The sequence below is a fragment of the Mytilus edulis genome, chromosome 13 (assembly GCF_963676685.1).
Source record: "Mytilus edulis chromosome 13, xbMytEdul2.2, whole genome shotgun sequence".
NCBI lineage: Eukaryota > Metazoa > Mollusca > Bivalvia > Mytilida > Mytilidae > Mytilus > Mytilus edulis.
Window position 1 is genome coordinate 42,006,354 of NC_092356.1, and position 22,513 is coordinate 42,028,866.

The 22,513-nt window shown below is 31.2% G+C and overlaps 1 protein-coding gene across 1 annotated transcript in view; it reads right to left on the reverse strand.

The window, feature by feature from the left end:
• Positions 1-15,819, reverse strand: part of LOC139501276 (uncharacterized) — a 163,805-nt gene extending 147,986 nt beyond the window's left edge. Inside the window, exons 1-12 of the mRNA XM_071290312.1 lie at positions 15,554-15,819; positions 8,833-8,920; positions 8,477-8,510; positions 5,925-6,057; positions 5,082-5,142; positions 4,540-4,646; positions 3,722-3,807; positions 3,176-3,234; positions 2,466-2,587; positions 1,751-1,841; positions 1,077-1,191; positions 569-743 (exon numbers count right to left, since the gene is read on the reverse strand). Of these exons, the coding sequence (XP_071146413.1) occupies positions 569-743; positions 1,077-1,191; positions 1,751-1,841; positions 2,466-2,587; positions 3,176-3,234; positions 3,722-3,807; positions 4,540-4,646; positions 5,082-5,142; positions 5,925-6,057; positions 8,477-8,510; positions 8,833-8,920; positions 15,554-15,718 (1,236 nt within the window). The 5' untranslated portion in view covers positions 15,719-15,819. The remainder of the gene's footprint in view (positions 1-568; positions 744-1,076; positions 1,192-1,750; positions 1,842-2,465; positions 2,588-3,175; positions 3,235-3,721; positions 3,808-4,539; positions 4,647-5,081; positions 5,143-5,924; positions 6,058-8,476; positions 8,511-8,832; positions 8,921-15,553) is intronic.
• Positions 15,820-22,513: the final 6,694 nt, after the last annotated feature.

Below are 22,513 nucleotides of genomic sequence, written 5' to 3' on the forward strand. Positions count from 1 at the left end.
ATCTCTTAATCACCTCTAGTCTAAAATGGATTCATCATTATTTGTGGGATATCTTTTTTGTCTTTGTGGGAACATGTGAACCACAAATTCAAATTTTTCTATAGGCAGTATAGAGGGGGGATAGGACCTTTATCGGGACTCCGGTGTCGGGTGTTTTTAAGCTCTGGATTTCGGGATTAACCCTTTCAGGATCCGGGAATTCTTTTTTCGGATTTTAGGGATCTCAGGATTTACTTTATTTAAGCCCGGGATTTCGGGATCAGGACCCCTCCTATCCCCCCTCAGTATACAGACTTTTGTAAAACGACTAAATCAAATATCCACAAAAACACAATGTTTACTTAATACAATATTAATGTTTACTTCATCCAAGCAAATTGATACCCACAAAAATAAACTAATCCACAGTATCAAAGACTGTCAATCAAAACAAAGTGTTCAAAATAGCAATATAAATACAAGGTATATCATAACACATATAATTTATCTAAATTTCATGAAATAATAAACAAATTAAACAGTCTTTAAACCGTTCTTGGGGAAAAAACTAAGTAAGTACAATACATACATCATGTGGTGGGTTGTCTTTCCCTACAATGTGTGTCAGCAGCCTTAAGATAAGTGTAGGCTTAGGTTCAGGACTCTTTAGAATATAATCTGCCAGGAGGTTCTCACTGAAGTTGGTATACAGGACTCCAAAGGCATCCAACATGGTATTCATTGCTCCTACATACCTTGAACGACTGAAAAAAATGTTTAAAAAAATTAAGGGAAATGTTTCATTAGAACCAACCTTCCATTGATAAGGAAAATTCTCAGTATCATTCTTAAATGGATTTTTTATTATGTAAATAGTCATTACTTCTGTTTGTAATTTAAATACTATTCCTATTAATTAACACTATGCAATCAGTATTGCACAGGAAAATTTCCCAAAACTTGTGTTCAATTCTTCAGCACTGTAATATTTTGGAGTAAAAGTATTCTAAGCTAATGAAAATTTTTAATAACTTTAAAATTTACATTGCTATCTCTATGTCACAATACAATTAAACTTAAATTGGTGTCTGACTTACTCTGATTTCAGTTCTACGAAATAATAGTTTGCAAGCTTCGTTAGTTCTTCCTCAGGTACTGCTTTCAGAACATCTACTATCTTGAAGAAACAAGCATTTGCTTCCAATGTACGACCTGTAAATAAATAGAACAACGTTTTTACATTTAATCTGTTGGAGGTGTAATGACTGATATCTAAGCCTTGAATTGTTGGAGGTGTAGTAACTGATATCTTACCCTGAGAGAACATGGTTTACCATAAAAAATATGATTAAACCCACACTTCCCTAAGGGCTTATTTATACATTTGTGATGGTCATTGTTCATCAGTGAGGTCAAATTTTGAAAAAGCCAATGCTTATAGGGTTCTGTATCATTCATAGAGGGTTGTGAAGGGTTGTTTTCGTGCAAAGTGTTTTGCCATTTTTACTTCACGTGCAGCCGTGAAAAAGGTTCGTTATTCACCATGTTTTTGTGAAATCGGTATAAAGATCTAGGTGCAAATTTTTTTTAATTGTTTGTTCATCTTGAAATGGCAATTTTATTTCTCGTTCTTCCGTGGAGATACCCCCCTTTACTCCCCTCTTCATAGAACATCTAAACAATTGAAAAATCATCGAATAGAAACAAAAATTATTATTTTTAAGTTTGAATGAGATTTAGCATAATTTTTCTGTCATTATGATATATTTACCATTTTCTGGCTGTGTCCACATGCAGGTTATATTCCCTTTGATATACTGCCAAGCTTTAGCCCTGTCTAGCATAGGCATTTTTCTTGTCATCTGAAAAAAAGGTACATGGATGATGAAACTCAAATATTAGACCATGGGAGCTGATCTTTTTTTTAAATTAGAATGATTTGTTTATTTTTGCTAATTATCATGTGACTATACCAAATGTTTATGGTTATCTCCGTATTTGTGTCCATTTATATAATTTAGTGTTGGTCATCTTTGTCGAATTCATTAACCATCTTAAGTCTCAAATGATAAAGAGCTAGCGATAAGAGTCTGGCTTACAAAATTTAATCCTGTTATCTATGACAAGTTTAATTGGTACAATACCAGGATCAATATTGTAAGCCAGACACACCTTTTGTATACGAGAGTCTCATCAGTGATGCTTAAATCAAAAGTTTTTAAAAGGCCCAAATAAAGTACAAAATTGTAGAGCATTGAGGACCAGAAATTCCTAAAAATTTTGCCAAATAAAGCTTAGGGAATTTTATTCATACCTAGGGTATAAAATCCTTAGTTTATCGAAAAATTCAAAGTTAATATAATGTATTTTGTTAAATAAGCCAAATATACAATGTAGATTTTTTGACCTTGGTTACATGGATTGTTGGAGATCTTGTCAAATATATTTTGTTAAATAAGCCTGATATACAATGTAAGTTTTCTGACCTTGGTTACATGGATCGTTGATTCTTCTAAACCCAGCATTGGTTTAGTGACAGCATCTCTTTCAAACCTTCTTGTCAGATAGGATAGAGTTCCTTTACTGATGGCTTTCATCTCAGGAAATTCTAAAATATAAAATTATTTATACATCAAGAATTTTGCTTATTAACTGTAGTTAATGTATGTACGGATAGTTCTATTTTTCATTCTTTTTTAAATACTACTTAACTCTTATTTTAAATGAATGATGAACAAGGAAATCAGTGTCTTTCAACCAATAGAAATTAAAATGGATTTTAAGAAAGTTAAGCAATATGGTTTAAAGGAAGGTTTAATATTCATAAAGCTTATGGCAACATATATGTATACGCATTATTGAAGTAAGTTAAATATACAATGAACTCCCTTTTCACATTTTTTTTTGTCAGGCAGTTTTTTTTTTCAAACTGAAATTATTGGTTTTTTTTCTATATTTTGTAGATTTTTCTTGAAAGATGAAAAACTTTGATGAAAATGTATCTGCAAAATTGAATATATGGGCTCACGAAGGAATATTTAAACACAAGAGATTGAGTGTGTTTATATCTTATATATATATATATGCATAAAAAAAACTTTAGCAAGGTAACAATGTGTAAACTGAACCAAATAATTTCAATTCAACTACAATTTTTTAGTGTGTCTGATATTTAGTTTTTAATTTCAATACATACCCATGGAACTGAATTCATTGACTGCTTTGATTTTCCTCATTCCATGCAATGCATCAAACCTGAAATGTAAAAAATATATCTTATACTTATTTCTTGTTATTTTCTATGTCAGAAATATGTATGATTAACCATACATATTCACTAGTTTGATTTAATTGTTTGTTTAATTTCCAATGATAAATAATTCAATCATTTTCAGAATGACACATTCATTAATATTTGTGAAGTAACATTTTTTGTGGATTTCATGGACATATATAAACCAATGGAGAGCAAATCTTATAAGACCGTTTATGGAAAATTCAATGTGTTTTGGCATTCAAGTATGTATTTCACCCCTCAATCCATGTCAGTTTCTTCGCTAGAATATCCTGATTTGGAAATATAGAATTATCAGCCCAGGCTAGTATGGAAAAGGCCATGTTTAATCTGTATTTTAATTTTACTCATAAAAATAAAGTCACAAAAATAAATAAATCAATACCATTATAATGACAGTTCATTATCAAACTTATTAGATCCTTTAATTAATTTAAAACTACTTACTTTCCAGACGGTCTAGTAGGTGATATGAAATCTTCTTCAATCAAGACACTGTGTATAACTTCAAGGTCCTTATGGTAATGCATAACCTGTGACAACAAAAATACTTATTCAAAGATTTGTTAAGCCTATGATGTCAGGATCAAGATAGTCTTACCCTTTTTCCCTATATTAGATTGCTCAAAAACAAGATGCTGTTTTACCCTCTTCCAGGATCCTGGTCACGGCACCAATATCTTGAAGGTTGTGGCAAGTACTTCACTTTGAATTAATAAGACTTGTGTTCACACAAATTGTATTCCTGTGTTGAAAAGTTGCTCACAAGGTGACTTTACTTATATATTAGATACCATAAACCATTGATAACCAAGTGACATTAGTTACATAGTAAATGAATAGCGGTCAAACCTTGACAATGGTATTTGAATTTGAGGGAGACCATTGAAAACATCATTCAAACTATAGCAAAATACAACTAATTACGAAATAATTATATTTCAGGTTAATGCTACCACTTCCTTGTTGAATTTTTTTATATATTTTTAATTAATACCACCAGAACACTTTGTTCAGACGATATGTGGTTGAAGATTAGACATTTCTAACTCTAGAGATTCAATTATTTGAGGTGAACAATATTACTAGTATTTGAGGTCTATAAGTATAGTTTCACAAACAAAATCCCTTGACATAGTACAAAAAGAATACCTACAGTTGTTGACCTTTTTCCCCAACTACAGTTTTTGAACAAATGAAGTTGTTGCAAATATTTTTTCTTAAAGCTAAAGGTATGACTATATCAGTATGGCAATGATACGTACCTTTTTGTATTTTCCACCTGCGTTTTTAACCAATGCTTCATGTCGTACTTTAGTGAACTGCAGCCCTGTACTAGTCTGTTTAACAGTGTATGTGGCATTATGAGGTCCTATAAATATAACATGACAATATAACAAAATACTGTGGATTCATTTTAATTTGTTGGATATTAATTTTCGTGGGTTGCGTGGGTACATGTGAACCACGAATTCAAATATTCAACGAATATTATATTTCAATAGACTTTGTATACAGTGATTGGCAAAAACCCTGAAATCAAATTTCCACGAAAATGCAAGTTTTCAGCAATCCACAAAAATTAATACCCACGAAAATAAACGAATCCACAGTAAGCCAGTAAATATTTCACGGTACGTACAAAGAAAAAAAAAAATTTTTAATTCTCTACGGATTTTAACCAATTATGCCAAGCAATGGTCATATATCAGCAAAATGAATCTCCCTTTAAAGATCAAAACTGGTGAATCCATCCATCAATATTTAATTACAGAACTTTGTTGAGTTTAAGGTTATTATTATTTACCTTCATGTCCAAGTTCTTGTGTTTGGTAAGTAAAACCATCATGTGATGAGCTTCCCGATATCTGTAAATAATGTAAAAAGTTAAATAACAAAATACAGAGCTCCAAGGAGAATTCAAATTGGAAAGTACCTTGTCAAATGGCATCAAAAGCTCAAACAAATCAAACAAATGGAAAAAAATGTTATATTCCTGATTTGGTGTAGACATTTAGCACATTCAAAAGTTTAAAAATTAAGTGAGCTAAACTTTTGTCATAAAATAATAGCAAAACAGTGTGGCCTAAAAAGGGTTGCCATCTTAGATTTCATCAATTTGGGAAATTAGTCTATTAATTAATCATTTCTTGTCATAGTGAGTGGGTGGGGCCACACTTAAAATACTTTGGTTTGCCCAAATCCTACCCAAAGGTAGAGACAGTGGGTAGGTAGGTAGACATTTTCTTCTTTTTTTAGCAAAGAGATATATCAAAGTATCAGATGTTTTTTATAGTCTGCATGCCTATTTGATTAAAAAGGAAAAAACTTTTTCATATCAGGACAATAAAAGATTTTGAATAGACTGCTATTTTTGTTTGTTATGGGCCTGGTGGTGAAAATCGATTATCCTTCAAATTGAAAATCAATATCTTTTCTTTTAAACCTTTGTATAAAATTATAATTAATGCATCAGATCATTAGAAGAAAATGAGTTCAGCTTGATTTTCATGAGTACATGAATCTTATACTTGTCGTAGTAAGAACATCAGGTATTTGTGGCATTGATATATAATAACTATAAGATGAAAGATTTTAATTTAAAGCTCAAGGTCAAAGGGTGTAAAAAATATGTAATGTTTATAATTACCTCTCCTTCTTCATGAAGTCTTGATGACAAAAGAGCAGCAAATCCTTTCTTCACTGCCGAAACGAAATCATCACTTTCTTCTGGATGGTACACACGTAAAATTTTTCCTTCAGGGGTTATCTCAAAAGAGAACCTAAAGAAAAAGCAATAAAAATACTGGCTATGTGTTTAAATATGTTTTGTTTTACTCTAGGACATTCAGGGTACATACATGTTCAAGGTAGTTTTTGTTTGTAGGGGAGGGGAAGGAGGGGGTTGCAAACAACAATTTAATTTATTTATCTATTATTTGGTTTTCATCTCTTCATTTATCTGTTTATAAACTTTAAAACTTCACACAGACTCAAGGTAGAGAAATTATAAGTCATGATATACTTTGTAATCTCCAGATTCATGTACGCTAGCATCTAAAAACACTACAAAATTGGCCTCTTAATCCTTACATTGTAGTTTGAAAGGGTTTTTTTATGATTGGTTTCTTTGTCATTTAATAGTGTATACTCTGCCAGACAGAAAATCTTACAAAATGTATAATGATGTCAATATTACTATTTTGATCTTGTGAATTACATTTTACAAAATTAAGAGGCCAAGAAATTGACGGTGTAAAAATGTTTTATGTATTTACCATGTTTACTTCATCAAACATCATATCAATTGATATGGTAGTTTTCAAACTATAACTACATGTATGCTGTTCTTATCAGAATGAAAATGTAAAATTTCCTTGATTACGTGATCAATGGCAAAGATGAAAAAACATGACGCGGCCTTAACACTTCTCAGTAAATAAATGTAAATTGAAATGACACACTGAATGGTAACGAAATTTTGCATAAAAGGGATTCGAACCTTACATGTGAAAAAACAGTAAAATTATAAGGCATTGAAATAGATTAAATTTTGATGTTCATATCAGCTCAATCTGTAGGAAGGCATCATGATAATAACAGCAATTAAATGTTTTAAAACGTTTAGGCTCAGTTTTGTATAGACTTAGTAAACTTACTATATTTCATACTTTTATTCTTAGTAATTTTAATTTTTGCCCTTTGGCATGGCATTTTTGCACGGAGAAAAATTCCAAAAAAACTAGAAAAGGTGCAGGAAAGAGCACTCCGTTTTGTATTATGCACAAATATAAAAGAACCAATTATGTGTGAGGTAGATATATTCACAGGGACTCGGTTAGCAGATTAAAATTTTGTAAATCAATGTTTTTAATTTATTTTTTATTATTTCCTGTCTATTTGCATTACTATATTAACATATTTAACGTTGCCATCACTATTTCTTTGTTTTCTGGCAATGTGCAGTTTACTATCCATATACTGAAAAAACCTAAAGGGATCTAAGTCGCCATCTTGAATTGCCTTCCCTACTTTAATTTAAAAAAATTTATTTTTTATCTAAAGTAGGGAAGGCAATTCAAGATGGCGACTTAGATCCCTTTAGGTTTTTTCAGTATATGGATATGGATAGTAAACTGCACATTGCCAGAAAACAAAGAAATAGTGATGGCAACGTTAAATATGTTAATATAGTAATGCAAATAGACAGGAAATAATAAAAAATAAATTAAAAACATTGATTTACAAAATTTTAATCTGCTAACCGAGTCCCTGTGGATATATTACAGAAAAAAATATCAATATAATGTTCTTCGACTGATCTCTACTGTGTTGTGCTTCTGCAGAAGAACTTGAAACAAATTTGAAACTGCCTCCTCTTCGTTTGTTTATGATGCTAAACTAAAAAACTAAATTATGAAGAAAAAAAATTGCAAAACGAAACAAAGCGAGTCACTCTAATACAAGTGTGGACACAGATCAGTGTGGATAGTATGTCGGGATGTTTCAAAGTGTGTTCTGAAAAAAGAGTTCTCAGTTTTTTTCATAAGGTTCATGCAGTGATTAACTGTGTTGCTCAGCGACAAACACTAGAAATAAGAAGTGTGGTTTATTTGATATTTAGTTTAACTTTTGATATTTAGTTTAACTTTTAGTGTTCAGTCATGGATTGCCGCGTAATAGGGCTCTTCACGGTTAGTTCGGTCATATTGGATAGGGGCAGATTTTCATAATAAAGGTAAAAATAGTGTGAAAAATACGGGAAAAACATCAATAAAACAGAGCAGTTGCTTGGAAACACACATAGGATTTCCCATACTTTCATACTATTTGCCCCTCTTTCTAAAAAATCTGCCCCTTAGCCTATCCTATATGGCCAAACTAACCGTGGAGAGCCCTATTGCCGATGTAATTCTATATTTTGATGAAATTTCGGTTCCTCAGGCAACTTTGATTTTGGACATCAGCAAAAACTCAAAATAAGAATTAAGAGGAACACATTATCATAAGTATAATTATTTTACCAACGATTTTTTTTAAATAATTTAAATCTTTTCGAGGATCGGATTCCGTTTAAGGAACGCTAAAAGCTACGACTTATACAATCGGTAAGGGATTTTTATCTTTTTTTTTTTAAATTTTCTCCCTATATCAATGCCGGTACTTTTATACTAATTATTATCTGTATTTAAAATAACTCACCATTTACTTAAGTCCATGTCATGTCCAGGCGTATCTGAAAAAATGGACATATGATTAGTGCATATGCATGGCAATTGATCTGAATCATGCGTTTTTAATCATTGGACAAGTGAGCAATCCGCATTTTCGAAAAGAAAACAGTTATGATTTATGAATAAAATGCAGGGCAGTACCACAATTGTAACTTACATAGAAAATATCACCGGAATGTAAAACAAATGGTTTTATCAAGGGTGTATTTTTCTCTTTATTTCATCTTTTTAATTTTTTTTGAATTGCGGGTTTGTGTTTATGTTTCAGTTTATTTGTTGTTGTTTTTTAATTCCAAATGGAGGAGAAGCTTAACAATATCTTACCTGGGTCTTTTGCATAAAAGGTAAACGAATAAATTCGTAACAGAATTTCCTGGTAGCCATACTTTTCATCTATATTTGTAAAACTGATCTGTAAGTAACAGAAAACAAATGATAAAACATGTCAAATTCTGAGACTATACTATAAGAATAAGAATAAAAATCAGTACTTTATTAATCCAATTATGGACCCTTGCGGGGTTTAAATTTCATACAATGATTACAACGATTTGTGTTATAACAATGAAATAATAAAATGAAATACATCACAATAGAACACTGAACAGTTATTGCATGCACATGGAAGAGAAAGTAATATGGGAGACAATCAATTTCTGTAAGGATTATTCCCTATAAACAGATATGGTGTTTAAATATATAGTAGCTTCAGCTCAAATTATATACTTTATTCAGAAACTATATATATATATATATATATAAAATACAATATTTTTATATCATTATATATCTCCGTTTCAAATTTTTTTAACTGAGAGAATGGTAAATGATAATGGTTTGGCTAATACTGATCAATTGCTTTATATATGAAAGTAACTTTTAAACTATATACATTATGATACATTGCGCCGCCGGTCACTGGTTATGTGTCTGGCATTACGTCATTTGTAGAGAGTTAGAATATAGAAAAAGTTTGAACGCCAATCAGAAACCTTAAAAAAAGCAAGACAAGCAAAACTATAGCGAAAAAAAACAAAGAAAAGTAAGACCATAGACGAAAAAATAAACCTCATATTATTATAACACACGTGTTACAGACTACTTGGATTTTTATAATTGAGAAACTTGTTTCAAATATTTCCAATTCAAATCATCGTTTGAATTACTAATATAAGGTTGTATGAAAATGAACCATTCTTTGAATATGGGAATGACATACTTTATATATATATTAATAGTATGTACAAGTTTGAATGTACAAGACCAACACATCATCGGCGAGTCGGGTTCTAACTAACTATTCACAGGCACCTGACATTTCACAGGGAAACAAGTCACTCTTTACGGACTATTTACTCTGTCTCAGTCTCTCAGATTTCATTGGTAGAATGATCTAACTCAAATTACCGCGTACTAAGCAGGAAAATAACAAATATTCATAATATTATTTTTCGGTGATCGTACCCTTCTGCACTCAAGTGAGCACGCTACTAGATACCACAGAGGAAACAACAAAAAATTTACGTCTGACAACGTCCAGCAGCCAATATTACAGCGTAATGGGATTTTCATGCAGTAACAGATATTCAACCCTTCATTTTTATTCTTTTTTACCTATATATTCACTTTTTTCTTTTCTTTTATCCTTGACGCTTTTCTTCATTGAATATACTATAGTTGTGAGGTAAATCAGTTTCAGCTATTTGTTTACACACAACACCCAGGACTAAATCAGATTAAGATCAAATTTGTTTTGATGGCATTGGCAACTATTTTACATGATCATTCAATCCTCTTATGACTTACTATAGTATCTCTAAATGCGAATAGAATATTTATTTATTTATCCATTACATGAATTAGTCATGTGTTAACATCTTATTTAACAATATTCACGGCTGAATAGACGGAACATTTTAACGTAAAAAAGAACAATTTAAAACTTTCTTGTTGTGATTTGTATTTCAAATGAAACTTATATATTTATGATTTATATGCGTAATATAAACACTTTTAAAATACATCATTTAATTGGGGTACACACGAACTAAAACAGCAATATCTGAATAAACGTAGGATGCGCTTCAATAGATTAATTGGACATGACGAAGGAAAAACCAAACCTATATACTAAATAATTTGAATAAATATGTAAGTAAAATCATAATATGGTTCATTGGTTAGAGGCTCAATAAATGGAAATTAAAATCTTTAATCATTTTATTGCGTTACGCAGACATAAGTTAACGAGTCAACGATTTCAAATAAATAAATGATTTTTTACACAGTCATCGAAAGACATTGGCCACTCGGTGCATTTGTTCAATTTCAATAATTATCGATTGGGAAATTCCAGATGCTTTCGACCAAAACGACATTGTGTTTTGTTTTGTTTAAGATGCATCTATTTTCGTGTTATTTTTTTATATTTTTACATCACTATACAACTTTTAGGCCGTGATCAATTCAAGATCGACACAGAAAACTACATGTTGTCCAAGGTGTTTTGCCATATTGTATGACTGTAAACTGGGAGATGTTGATGACAAAATATAACTGGAATCACTGTCATGAGCTTTATAAGCGACATCATGTAAGTCATCTCGGACATGCATACAGCGGCTGTCATATGGGTGAAACACAGAACTTCACTTAAGTTAGATCTAGAGTTAGATATTGGAATAAATCAAAATTAAAGACAAACCAATTCAGTGATTTTAGATGCAACGTACTTGAGAAAAAATACTAATCTAAATTTCCGTTGAACGGCCAGGAACTGACAACATGGCGGCATGCACACATGCTTATCCCACCAGAGATATCATAACATTAAATGACTCTAGAGTCTTATCAAAAATATGTATTTAAATTGCTATAAATCATCTGTACTCGTGTCCTGTTTACAATTTGATGTTTGAAATAATTTCGTCATAACAGTTATATAAAAAAAAAAAAAAACAATAGTTAAAAAATGTTTTTTGCGATTTATATTTTTAATTTTCAAATATTCTAAGGAGATCTTATATGACTACCATTTAGCTAGACAACTATCCAACATAGTCCAAATGTCGTGAGCAGAAGCAAGTATATAGATCACTGGTCGACCCTTAACAATGAGCATTACCATCAAGCAGCAAATTGATATGCATATCCAGGACGAGAACATGTTAATGTAGTATGAAATTTAGCCCTGCGTGGTACTAAACCGACATGCTCAGATTTTTATGCACCACAATCTAGACAAGATAAAGAGAAAGAACAGTTCCTAATGCAACTCAACAGTTTTGTACATGGGGTATATCCGGAGCCTATTATGTACGTTATCTAGAATATACATTCCATGCAGGCTAGAACGAACTTTTAACATTTGATTAAATCTTTTATACATTTAGTGCTTTACTTTGATAGACATCGTATGTTTTATATTGTGGTGTCTTGAGTCTACTGAAGTTTTTATTTATTATAGTCTATATCATAATGAGTTAAAAATATTTCGCTAAAAGGGGCATTGACAATTTTAATTTTCGTTAAAATGGGTTAAAAATCAGGCGCTAGAATGGGTTCTTCTTTGACGCTAAAACGTCCGATTTTTTTTCGCTCAAATGTCCTATCAATGCGCTAAAATGTCCTCCGCCGGAGACAACTGTGGCGGTACATAACATAAGAACACACAGTTGGAAACTGCTTGACTCATCAGATTGACACGAAGCACAAACAAATTAACTAACATATAGAAAAAAGATGAATAGTACCGATCTAAAAGTACTCGCAATTAATATAAAGTTACTTTAAAGCCAATAATAACTACGTGTAATAGATGAGGCTAAATTATCAATCAAAATACATCCAACGGATTTAGTAGGAGACGCCATAAACAGTCTGAGAAACGCATGACTTTTATATTCTTTTAGCCACTGTATTTGTTCTAATGTTGCATCAAATTTGTAAGAATACTTTTTATCATGGATTCACAAATAGAAAATGTAGAGCTACATCAATCCATAATGTTGTTTACCCCCTTTGCTACTGTCCGTTCGTTAACAATTACTGGCAACGTGCTCATTTGCATATACCTGGCAACCCAGTCCCTTAGCCATCTTATGAAAAGAGCATCTTGAAAATAATTCCTTAAACATAGTAGGAGACGCCATAAACAGTCTGAGAAACGCATGACTTTTATATTCTTTTAGCCACTGTATTTGTTCTAATGTTGCATCAAATTTGTAAGAATACTTTTTATCATGGATTCACAAATAGAAAATGTAGAGCTACGTCACATGCGACGGGTGCATTTTATTTTTACCAACTCATGGTGGCGTCCGTAAAAACTTCCCGACTTAGCATAGAACCAAAAGAATGATCTTGGATTTTTAGTTAGGGCCAAGCAATTTTATTAAGGAGTTACTTGTAAAAAGCATGTCATTTATATCTTTTTCTTTTATATTCAAATTAATTAATTAGGAAACCGAATACACGTTTTAAAACTTTACATGTTCTTCAAATAACATATTCATTGACACGATGAAATTTATCAATTCAGGTGAATAGAGAGGTAATGAAGTTCTACTAAATATCATTTAAAAAGAATTAATTGGCGAAACCCATGTTACATAATATTCCGTAATTTGTATACGACAAAGAACTGTTAATTTGACAGGTCTCATTGTTTATATATATATCATAGAGATAATGATCCCCACGGCGTATTGTTTCAATTCAGTCTTATGCATTGTTTGGTGCAAATTGATATTTTTTTTATGATTTTTCCTATGAAAAGATTTCAATAGAGATGACACAAAAAATATAGAAATCGAGTGAAGTGACGACATTTTCACGAAATTGTTTAACACGTAGTAAACTTTTCGGTCACCCAATTTATATTAAAAATCAGATTGTCAAAAGCTTATTCAGCAATTTCTCTGAATTCATATTATAAAGGAGAAAGTGGTTTTTTTTTTATATAATCCAAGAATTTGTATAGTTTACTAATCCTTGTATAATGATCTATAATCTTATCTAAAACTTTAACTTAATATTTTTAAAGGTGTCATATTTGCATTAAAGAAAAGAACAGTAGTGAGAAAGCTCGCAATGCCCCTAGCAAAAAACTCTAACAAATCACTAAGTAATGGATTTATTCCTCTTATGTAATGTCAGGATAAATAATGAAACAAGTTTTTGTTTTATTTCAACGCAAAGTGATCCGTTAAGTCATTGTATAAATACTTAAATTCTTAAGTAGTTATAGGGACCAAAAGGGACCTTAAGAGAATAGAAAAAAATATCGAACTTTCAAATTCATTATACATTCCACGAAAGTTTGACAGATTTAATGGTGTCAAAAAAATACGAATGAATGAATGAATACTTTATTTGCAAGAAGCATATACATGCTATGGCAAACGAAAATATATACAATATATGACAAACAAAAGACAGCAGAGAACAGTAGTTACAGAGTATACAATAATATTATGACAATATATGCGATCTAATTTTCCAAGCTGCATTTAAATAGTTACATAGTTTTACTGTCAGAGATTTAGAATGAGCTTGTAATAAATTATCTAACTTGTGCCGATTTGGCCAAGAACAGTAGAATAAAGGTAAAAATTCTATACGCACAGATCTATACGCTGGACATGATAAAACAAAATGATACTATATAATATGTAGTTCGAAGCTGTATATAAATGTGAATTGTTTTTTTAATGACTATTTAATAGTTTAAGTACCCAGATAGAATTTCACGACAAAGGAATAAATATCTTAGCGAAATATTTTCCTCCGGATAAAAAATAACAACTAATGTGACATTCTTTCCACCGGATCAAATTTCACCCGGATATAATTTTGCTTTACACAAACAATAAGTCCATTTCAGACTGAAATATGTAAATATGCACTTGTGTCAACGGCAACGTTACTTAACTTGGAGGACTAACATGCACTAGTATCATTTTTTAAACTTACATAATTTTTCTAGAGGAATACTATTCATTTGCCTGAATTAAACAAATCATCAAATTCGTGTGTATTGGGATTTTTTTACAGCAATATTTCCGTAAACAATGTCTTTCTCTACATGCACATCTTTACAAGTCATGAGATAATGATATTCGTCACCGATATCACTTGAGTTATCATGCAATAGAAGTTCCAAATGGTAAAAATAGTATGTAACATTTCAGCTTGAAGTAATATTAGAGTGTTAGTCTTTAACGGAATAAAGCGTGTACATATATACTATTGCTTTCCAATAGGAACATATAATATAGTATTGCCTATTAAAAGTTTCAAGAGGATCGTCTATAAAAGGGGGGGGGCAAATATACGTTGATAGAGTGGCAATATATCACAGCATAGAGGGTTTATCGAGAACGGGAAAGATTACAGGCAAAAACTTGCACACATATCTCTTCTTATATCTTCTTGATTATAAATGATCGATCCCTTAGAAAATGAGGACCAAACAAGCAACTTATTTAGTTTCTAATAAAGTCGATAACTAAGAGATGAGTTGCTGCTTATGATCTTAACAACTGTTCAGTATTAACTTCAATAAAAAAAAAATGAGATGTTATTGCAAATTGAATGTCTATCCCATTTTGGGCTATTAAAACCAAACAGGATATAATAAAGTATTTGGATGACTGCATGGTTAACCTGGCTCATTACGTTAAAGTAAAAACAACAATTTATAAAAATATTTATAAAACATGTTATGGACAATTTTTCATTATTTATCATTTCAGTTTTCAAACCGACAAATTAAAGTATATCTGAAATAATGTAAACCAGCTTTACAGCTTCCATGGGTTATCCCCAATAAAATATCAGCATTTTTTTCCATACACCTAAGAGTACTACACTCATAAAGTACAATCATATTTTACAAAGTATGTGTTAGTATTGTCTTTATGTATTGTACGAAAAAATTACAGTGAAAATTTAAGCCGAAATTATCATAGACCCATATTGCATCCCGAAACATCGTAAATAAATATTTAACATATATGCTTCAATATTTTTTTTTTTTACTTACTTTTGCTTTTATGTTAAAATTTCCATAATCTGTTAATTCTGCATTGGACTCGAATTTATATTCATATTCATATCCAGGCTTAAATCTGATGAATTTAGCTTCAGATGGAATAAAGCACCACAATATTACACAAATTATTCCATACAAGGACCATTGGCGGTCCATCTTCTGTTGTTGGACCCAGATATTTTTATTTCAATTTTTTTAAAGTTCCTCCTTGTTTAATAAAATGTTCTCACGTCTTGTTCCTACGGGTTAAAACCCGGTTTCAGAATATCATTGGCGTGAATTTTATTATATAGACTTTTAACTTCGTTAAATCAGTCATGCATACGTTTTCTTTTATTGGGATATAGGTATAGCAATTCATAAGATAATTTAATCGTACCTACTTTTAATCCCTAACTATTGATGTTTTTCACCAACAGGCAAATTTTGTTTTGATAAGTAGTTTTTACCGTTACCTTGCAAATGTAATTAAAATCCTATTAAAAGCATGGATTTTTAGTAATTAGAAAGTCATTCATTTATGAAGGCAATTTTACATTATAAAAAGCTATTTTCTAATCTATTTATTCAGGTAATTAATGAAAATATAGAAAAAAAAACATTAATTTATAGTACTTGGGGAAAGTCATCCATTTATGAAGGCAATTTTGTGTTATAAAACAGACTTAAAATCTTTTTTAATCTATTTATTTAGGTAATGAAAATAGAGAAAGACTGTTATGAAATACATTGTTGTATTTTTGTCTTGGACTGAATAAAAAGGAGCAATTTGCCAAACACCTTCTCAGCGAAAACTGAGAAATAAGTTGTGGTAAAGGTTGAGAATTTTTGAAATCACATAGTTGTTCAGAATTAATTTATTTTGCCTTTTTACTTTTTGGGGGATTTCGAGCGTCACTGATGAGTCTTTTGTAGACGAACGCGCGTCTGGCGCAAATACAAAATTTCAATCCTGGTATCAACGATGAGTTTATATACAAAAACAGTGTGTTTTCCAAAAACATATGACTTATCTATAAACAGGTAACCAAATTAGAAACGCCTTGAGAAAGCTAAAAAAAAATCGAGATTTGTCAAATTTTGGTATATATTTGAGTGTTTTTCCCCAAAATGTATAAAAGGCCATCATAGACCTAACCACATTCCTGTTGGACGTATTTGCTATGTATTGTCTTTCTGATACAAATCAATTTGTTTCGTGTAGCGATGTCCTTTGATGTAAAATTTGGGAAAACATGTTAAATTAGAAATTTTGTATCAAATATCTGCAACAGAAATTCCTAGTGCTGAATAGCATGTTAATTTTATGGAAATATGTAAAATTGTGAATTCGTAATCAAACAAAGTTAAAAAAAACTCTTTAAGATTTAAGTTTCAGTATGTTTTTGTGACAACTTAAAAGTTTTGATGTGGTGCGTGAAACTATATAATACAGGGTTATACGACCATACGACTTTTCTGTATCGAAATTACGAATTTGACTTTTAATTCCATTGTGTTTTCAATTAAGTTACATTAGTTTTATTAATTAATGACAATGAGAGGTGAAAGTAGGGACATTCACACTTATTATTAAAAAATAAACTGACAATGCCATGACTAAAACAGTATAACAGATAAACATCTGTGCACAAAACACAACATAGAAAACTGAGCAACTCGAGACTCACCGAAACTGTGGGTGATCTTAGGTACAATGGAAGGGTAAGCAGATCCTGCTTCATATTTAGAAAAGTCTAACTCAGAAGGTCACTTTCTTTGGAAAGTAAAGAAGTTAAAAAAAAGTGCAAAAAGTGATCGTCAAACTATTGCCTTTTCTGTGTGAAGAAAGCTTCAATTGTAATTATATTTTCATATACAAATACGTACTGTTTTCCGGTTAAGGACTCCTTCTGTTTGCAGTATAATAGTATAGGAATATAACTTAGTATTTATCAAGCTAAAAGCTTCATTCATATTCAAGACAAGACTTTTCATAAAACTTTAGTTTACCTATTTGTCAAATTGAACATATTCTATGGTTACTATTGGGTGGATACCTATCTAATTTTATTTAAAAAAAACTGTCCACAAGAGACCAAAATGACACAGACATTAACAACTACAGGTCACCGTACGGCCTTCAACAATGAGCCAACCCATATCGCATAGTCAGCTATAAAAGGCCACGATAAGACAATGTAAAACAATTCAAACGAGAAAACAAACGGCCTTATTTATATAAAAAAAAATGAACGAAAAACAAATATGTAACACATAAACAAACGACGACCACTGAATTACAAGCTCGGACAGGCACATACATAAATAATGTGGCGGGGTTAAACATGTTAGCGGGATCCCCCCTTAACCTGGGACAGTGGTATAACATAAGAACGAACTATAAAAATCAGTTGAAAAAGGCTTAACTCATTAGATGGACAAAAATACAAGTGGACGTGGCCGGGCACTTAATCATCCCGACACAAAAAGACACAATGATCAGATTTGAGAGTATTCGCAGTTATCTGACAGCTAGTTCAAAGCCACTAATAACCAATAAAAAAAAACTTACACAATCACAATTAATATGGAGACATGACAGAAATAAATCTTTTAATTAACCAATTTCTAAATACTTACATAATATTTGAATAATCTATCAAACAGATTATATCTACCGAATATAATTTATTTGACACACAAATACAAAAGGTATTGTCTATAAGATAATGATAACTAAGGGAAAGTTAACTATAAAGAAATTTAAATCCTGTTTGGTACACATATAACAATATAATATATTAAACTCTATACATGAAGGTGTTTTTTAATGATTAGTAACTTATAGTCGGTCAGTGTGAGAACTCCTTATAGTACGGTGACCAGACCCAATATTTATTAGATTTAATCGTCAAACATACTATATGGCTATATTATATATCATTGGATTCGGAAAAAATGAGTATTATTGAAATATCGATGTCGTCAAAAAGAAATGTGGTAACAGTTTTGCATAAAATGAGGTCAAAGATCAAATTCAGTTTTTATTTTTTTCTTCCATACTTTCAAAATTTGAAGAAATATACAACATTTTATGTTAAATCTAGATACATACATTATCTTATATCAATTATCAATGAATTATCTTGAAAATGTTAAAAAAAAAATGAATAAGAAATCGATTTATTCTGGAAATTGGAGTTTTTCAAATATTTGTTCTATTACACATTGTCAAAGTTTTCCAGTCAGGAATAATACTTTTCCGCTCTATAATCTGATACACTTTGATGGAAGCTGTAGTCTCTGTGCGGCGTTCCCTTTCGGCAGACTTTATAGAGTTGTTCGTGTTGTAGCGGTCAAAAACATGTGCTGCCATGTGCGCTATAGAAATTCATTGGAACATATTTTATTTTAATATTAAGCTGCAAGGTCGCCGAAAGTTTTACCTTTCTTATAGCATTTATAAATTGAACCAATGCCATACCATCTCTTATGTAAGTTGGGAGTGATGGTATAAAAGAAGGTAGGGAAAGTGCACAAGAGACTTAAGATTCGAATTGCTTCACAAAATCCGACTTGCATGATTTTCTCATGGTGCTGTCATTTTTAAAAGGGGATAATGGAATGGGTGCGTCAACACATGATCTATGATAACATCAACTCTACATTTTGCCGAAATCAGTACTCGTCTTATCACAAGTTATGGATTTATGCGACCTGAAAGTATTTCCCCCGATTTATATTTAAGGTTTGTGTTTGTGTTTGACTTTGATATTGAACTATAAAAACTCCTTGTGATCATAAGAAAGAGCACTAGTGACAAAATGTTTAGACATGTTCAAGCCTTCCTCGAAAACTGAGAGCAAAGAACCTTGAATATGTCTTGAAGCTTGCAGGATATTGATAAGACATTGAAGTTGGGATTCCTCATCAAAGGGATCAGTTATGGATCATTTAGATGGTTCACAATGGCAATAACATGTTCTTCATCTCTTTTCATTGCTGTTGGCTTTGTTTCGTCTTGTGAATTTGCATTATTTGCAGCAATTCCATCCCTTTTCAGCATTACACGACTATTGGATTCTATGAAATGTCTAGTAAGGGCCCATCTTTTCTGTTACCATGTGATAGTACTGTTTAAATGTCCAGGAATCTGTCTTAAAAGCAAAGTAGCCATCTATAAAAGGTGATCGAAATCAATGTTCTCAGAAAATTGAAGCATATCGAGTATGTAAACTGGCATCCACCTTCGTGCGGTACGGTTGGTTACAAAAAAATAATGTTACATTTGAGATGACGATCTCAAGAAAGAGACCAGTTTCCCTCTCGTTCTGCTGTAACATTTGACAGCTAAATGTCTACTGCTTCAAGGAACATATCCCAGTATGTAAATGTAAGTAATACATAACATCCCAATTGCGTATATGTATCTATAAGAGGCTGTATATGAGCTTCGAATAGGTCCGTCATATGAGCGTTATGAATTTTGTCCGGCTTAAATTGCTGAAATAGTGCTTCTGAGACAAAAATGAATTTGATATTATTAATTAATAAAGGTACAAATGTATGAAATATCATATAAATGTTAATTATTTTACAATTTGGGTTTAAACATTATGAAATTAAATTGGAGCGTACTCTATTAAATGCAAAGTATGCGTAGTGTTAAACTTTTACAAAAACTCTTTAATAACGAATTAATTTTGCTAAACTTTATTTGAAATCGTTGAAATAACATGAATAAGGTGTAACAACAATGTATATACATGAAATAACAGTAATCATATCACGGATGTTATTTTACAATGTTGACCTCACAACTTTTCTTAGTCGATTTTTCGTTCAAGTAAACTAACGTACTTCAAAGCCCATTTTACGAAAATTGCACCGTACGATTTTTTTACGACAAGTCAAAATGTTAAGTTTAACCTTTGAACTACCTATACTGTGATTTATAGCCGTATAGTCCGAATGACAATTAAACTCCTTAAATAAACGGCTTTTCCTTACTCGGTCACCGTATTAGAGATCATGTTACTTTTTGTTTCGTTAATATATATATGTACCGATAACGTACTTGCCCACTTACTTTTTTTTTAAATCTTGATTGCTCGTTTTTGTTGAGTGGGTCTCAAACTTGTTTGAAGGCACCAACCGCCCCTAACCTTTGACAGTGGTGTAACATTACAAAAAAAAATATATAAAAAATAGTCAGTTTTAACCAAGGATTTGTATAGTAAGAAAAAATATCTAACAGAATCACAGACTGGACGTGGCAGGGTATCTATACATCCCTACAACAAAAAAGTACACATATCAGAGGACTCGCAAATAATGATAGTTCAAATCCAATAACAACCCCCAAAAATAATGCAAATAAAATATCAATCAGAACACACCCAATGTCCAATGTATTTAGTGTAAAGACGTCAATAACAGTCAGAGAAATCTTGATCACGTGCAATGTCTGACAAAAAGAATGCTTAAATAAAATTCAACATTATAAAATAAATCCAACACATTTATATGTCAGATATATACAACAAAATTTATTTTTTAATTACATACAAATATTATATGAGAGCAATCATTTCTTCATTCCTAGCACAGTTCTCTCTCCCTAATACAAAAAAAAATATGTCAAAGACATCGGCCAATTAGGAGATAACTGTATTGTATTTTAAGCTCCTACGGCATCAATTGGGGATTTGATGGTCGCAAATTAAGTTTACTGGCGACGCGTTAGCACAGACAGTAAACGGGTATTTGCGACCATCAAATCCCAAATTGATGCCGTCGGAGCTTAAAATACAATATTGTTATCTCCATTCTAATGAAACTGACAGAAAACAACGTTAAAACATGTATTTAAAATCTTCCATATGTCGTCTGCGCTTGCTCGTTCGTCCCATAGCATCAATTGTCAATTGATGCCATGCAAGAAAGTGACGTTATCCAATCAAAATGAACGTTACAAACGTTGTTGCATTATAATGTAAATTTGACGTTACGCACGGTATTCGGTCTATGTATCATTTGATCATTCCTTGATGCAACAGTAGGACAAAAACAAATCATTTCTGCGTATTATTAAATAGTAACTTGTCTTGATTCATCATTTGAATCGAAATGAAATAAAAACCTGATTTTAATAAATTTAATGGTATATGTATTATTACATAATTAAGCAATGATTCCGCGTTCATGTGTTGCCATTTTTGCCGTGTAAGACGTAACAACAATAACTGACCATCCAAATATAAACGAAGAAAAAAACCAAAAAGGAATGGATTCCTATGAAATTTGTACATGTGGGATATAATATGATCATGTTCATGATGTGAAAAGGTCACGATAAATATCATGTCAGTTCGAAATCTGCCGGCCATTTTCGAAATTCAATAAGTTGTAAGAATTGAAAATTGGAGGATACAAAATGAAAGCAAGCACTTCGATAATATTACAATAATTTCACATACTAGTAAATTATAGAAAAGGTTCGCCACCTCTACATGAAAATGTAATTTTATTGAATTTTACGAACACGTTTTTATTTCTAACACAGTTTCTCTCGTTTTATTTATTTTCAGTATTTTCCGTGTCTCCCTTAAATGTTACCATAGAGCCATAGTTCAAGATTTTTCAGTACCATGATAATTTAGGCTATTTTAAATTTGTGACAGACAAATGAACTATGAAAACAAATGTTACTACTGAAGATTTGTTTAAGCCTTCAATGTTAAGGAAACGCTAAATTTTTCATCAATTTCCGTCAAGTTGTCCGTGTCTCCCCAAAATGTTACCACGTCAAAATTGAACGGTTTTTTTTTCACGGAACGTATAAAATGTAACGTAATTTATTTATAATTCTATTTGCAATTAACTGAAAGTTTAGCATTTTTGTGTCATTAGCTATATAGCATTAAACATGTTCTGTGTACTAGTAATAATATATTTTTTGGAGATTTT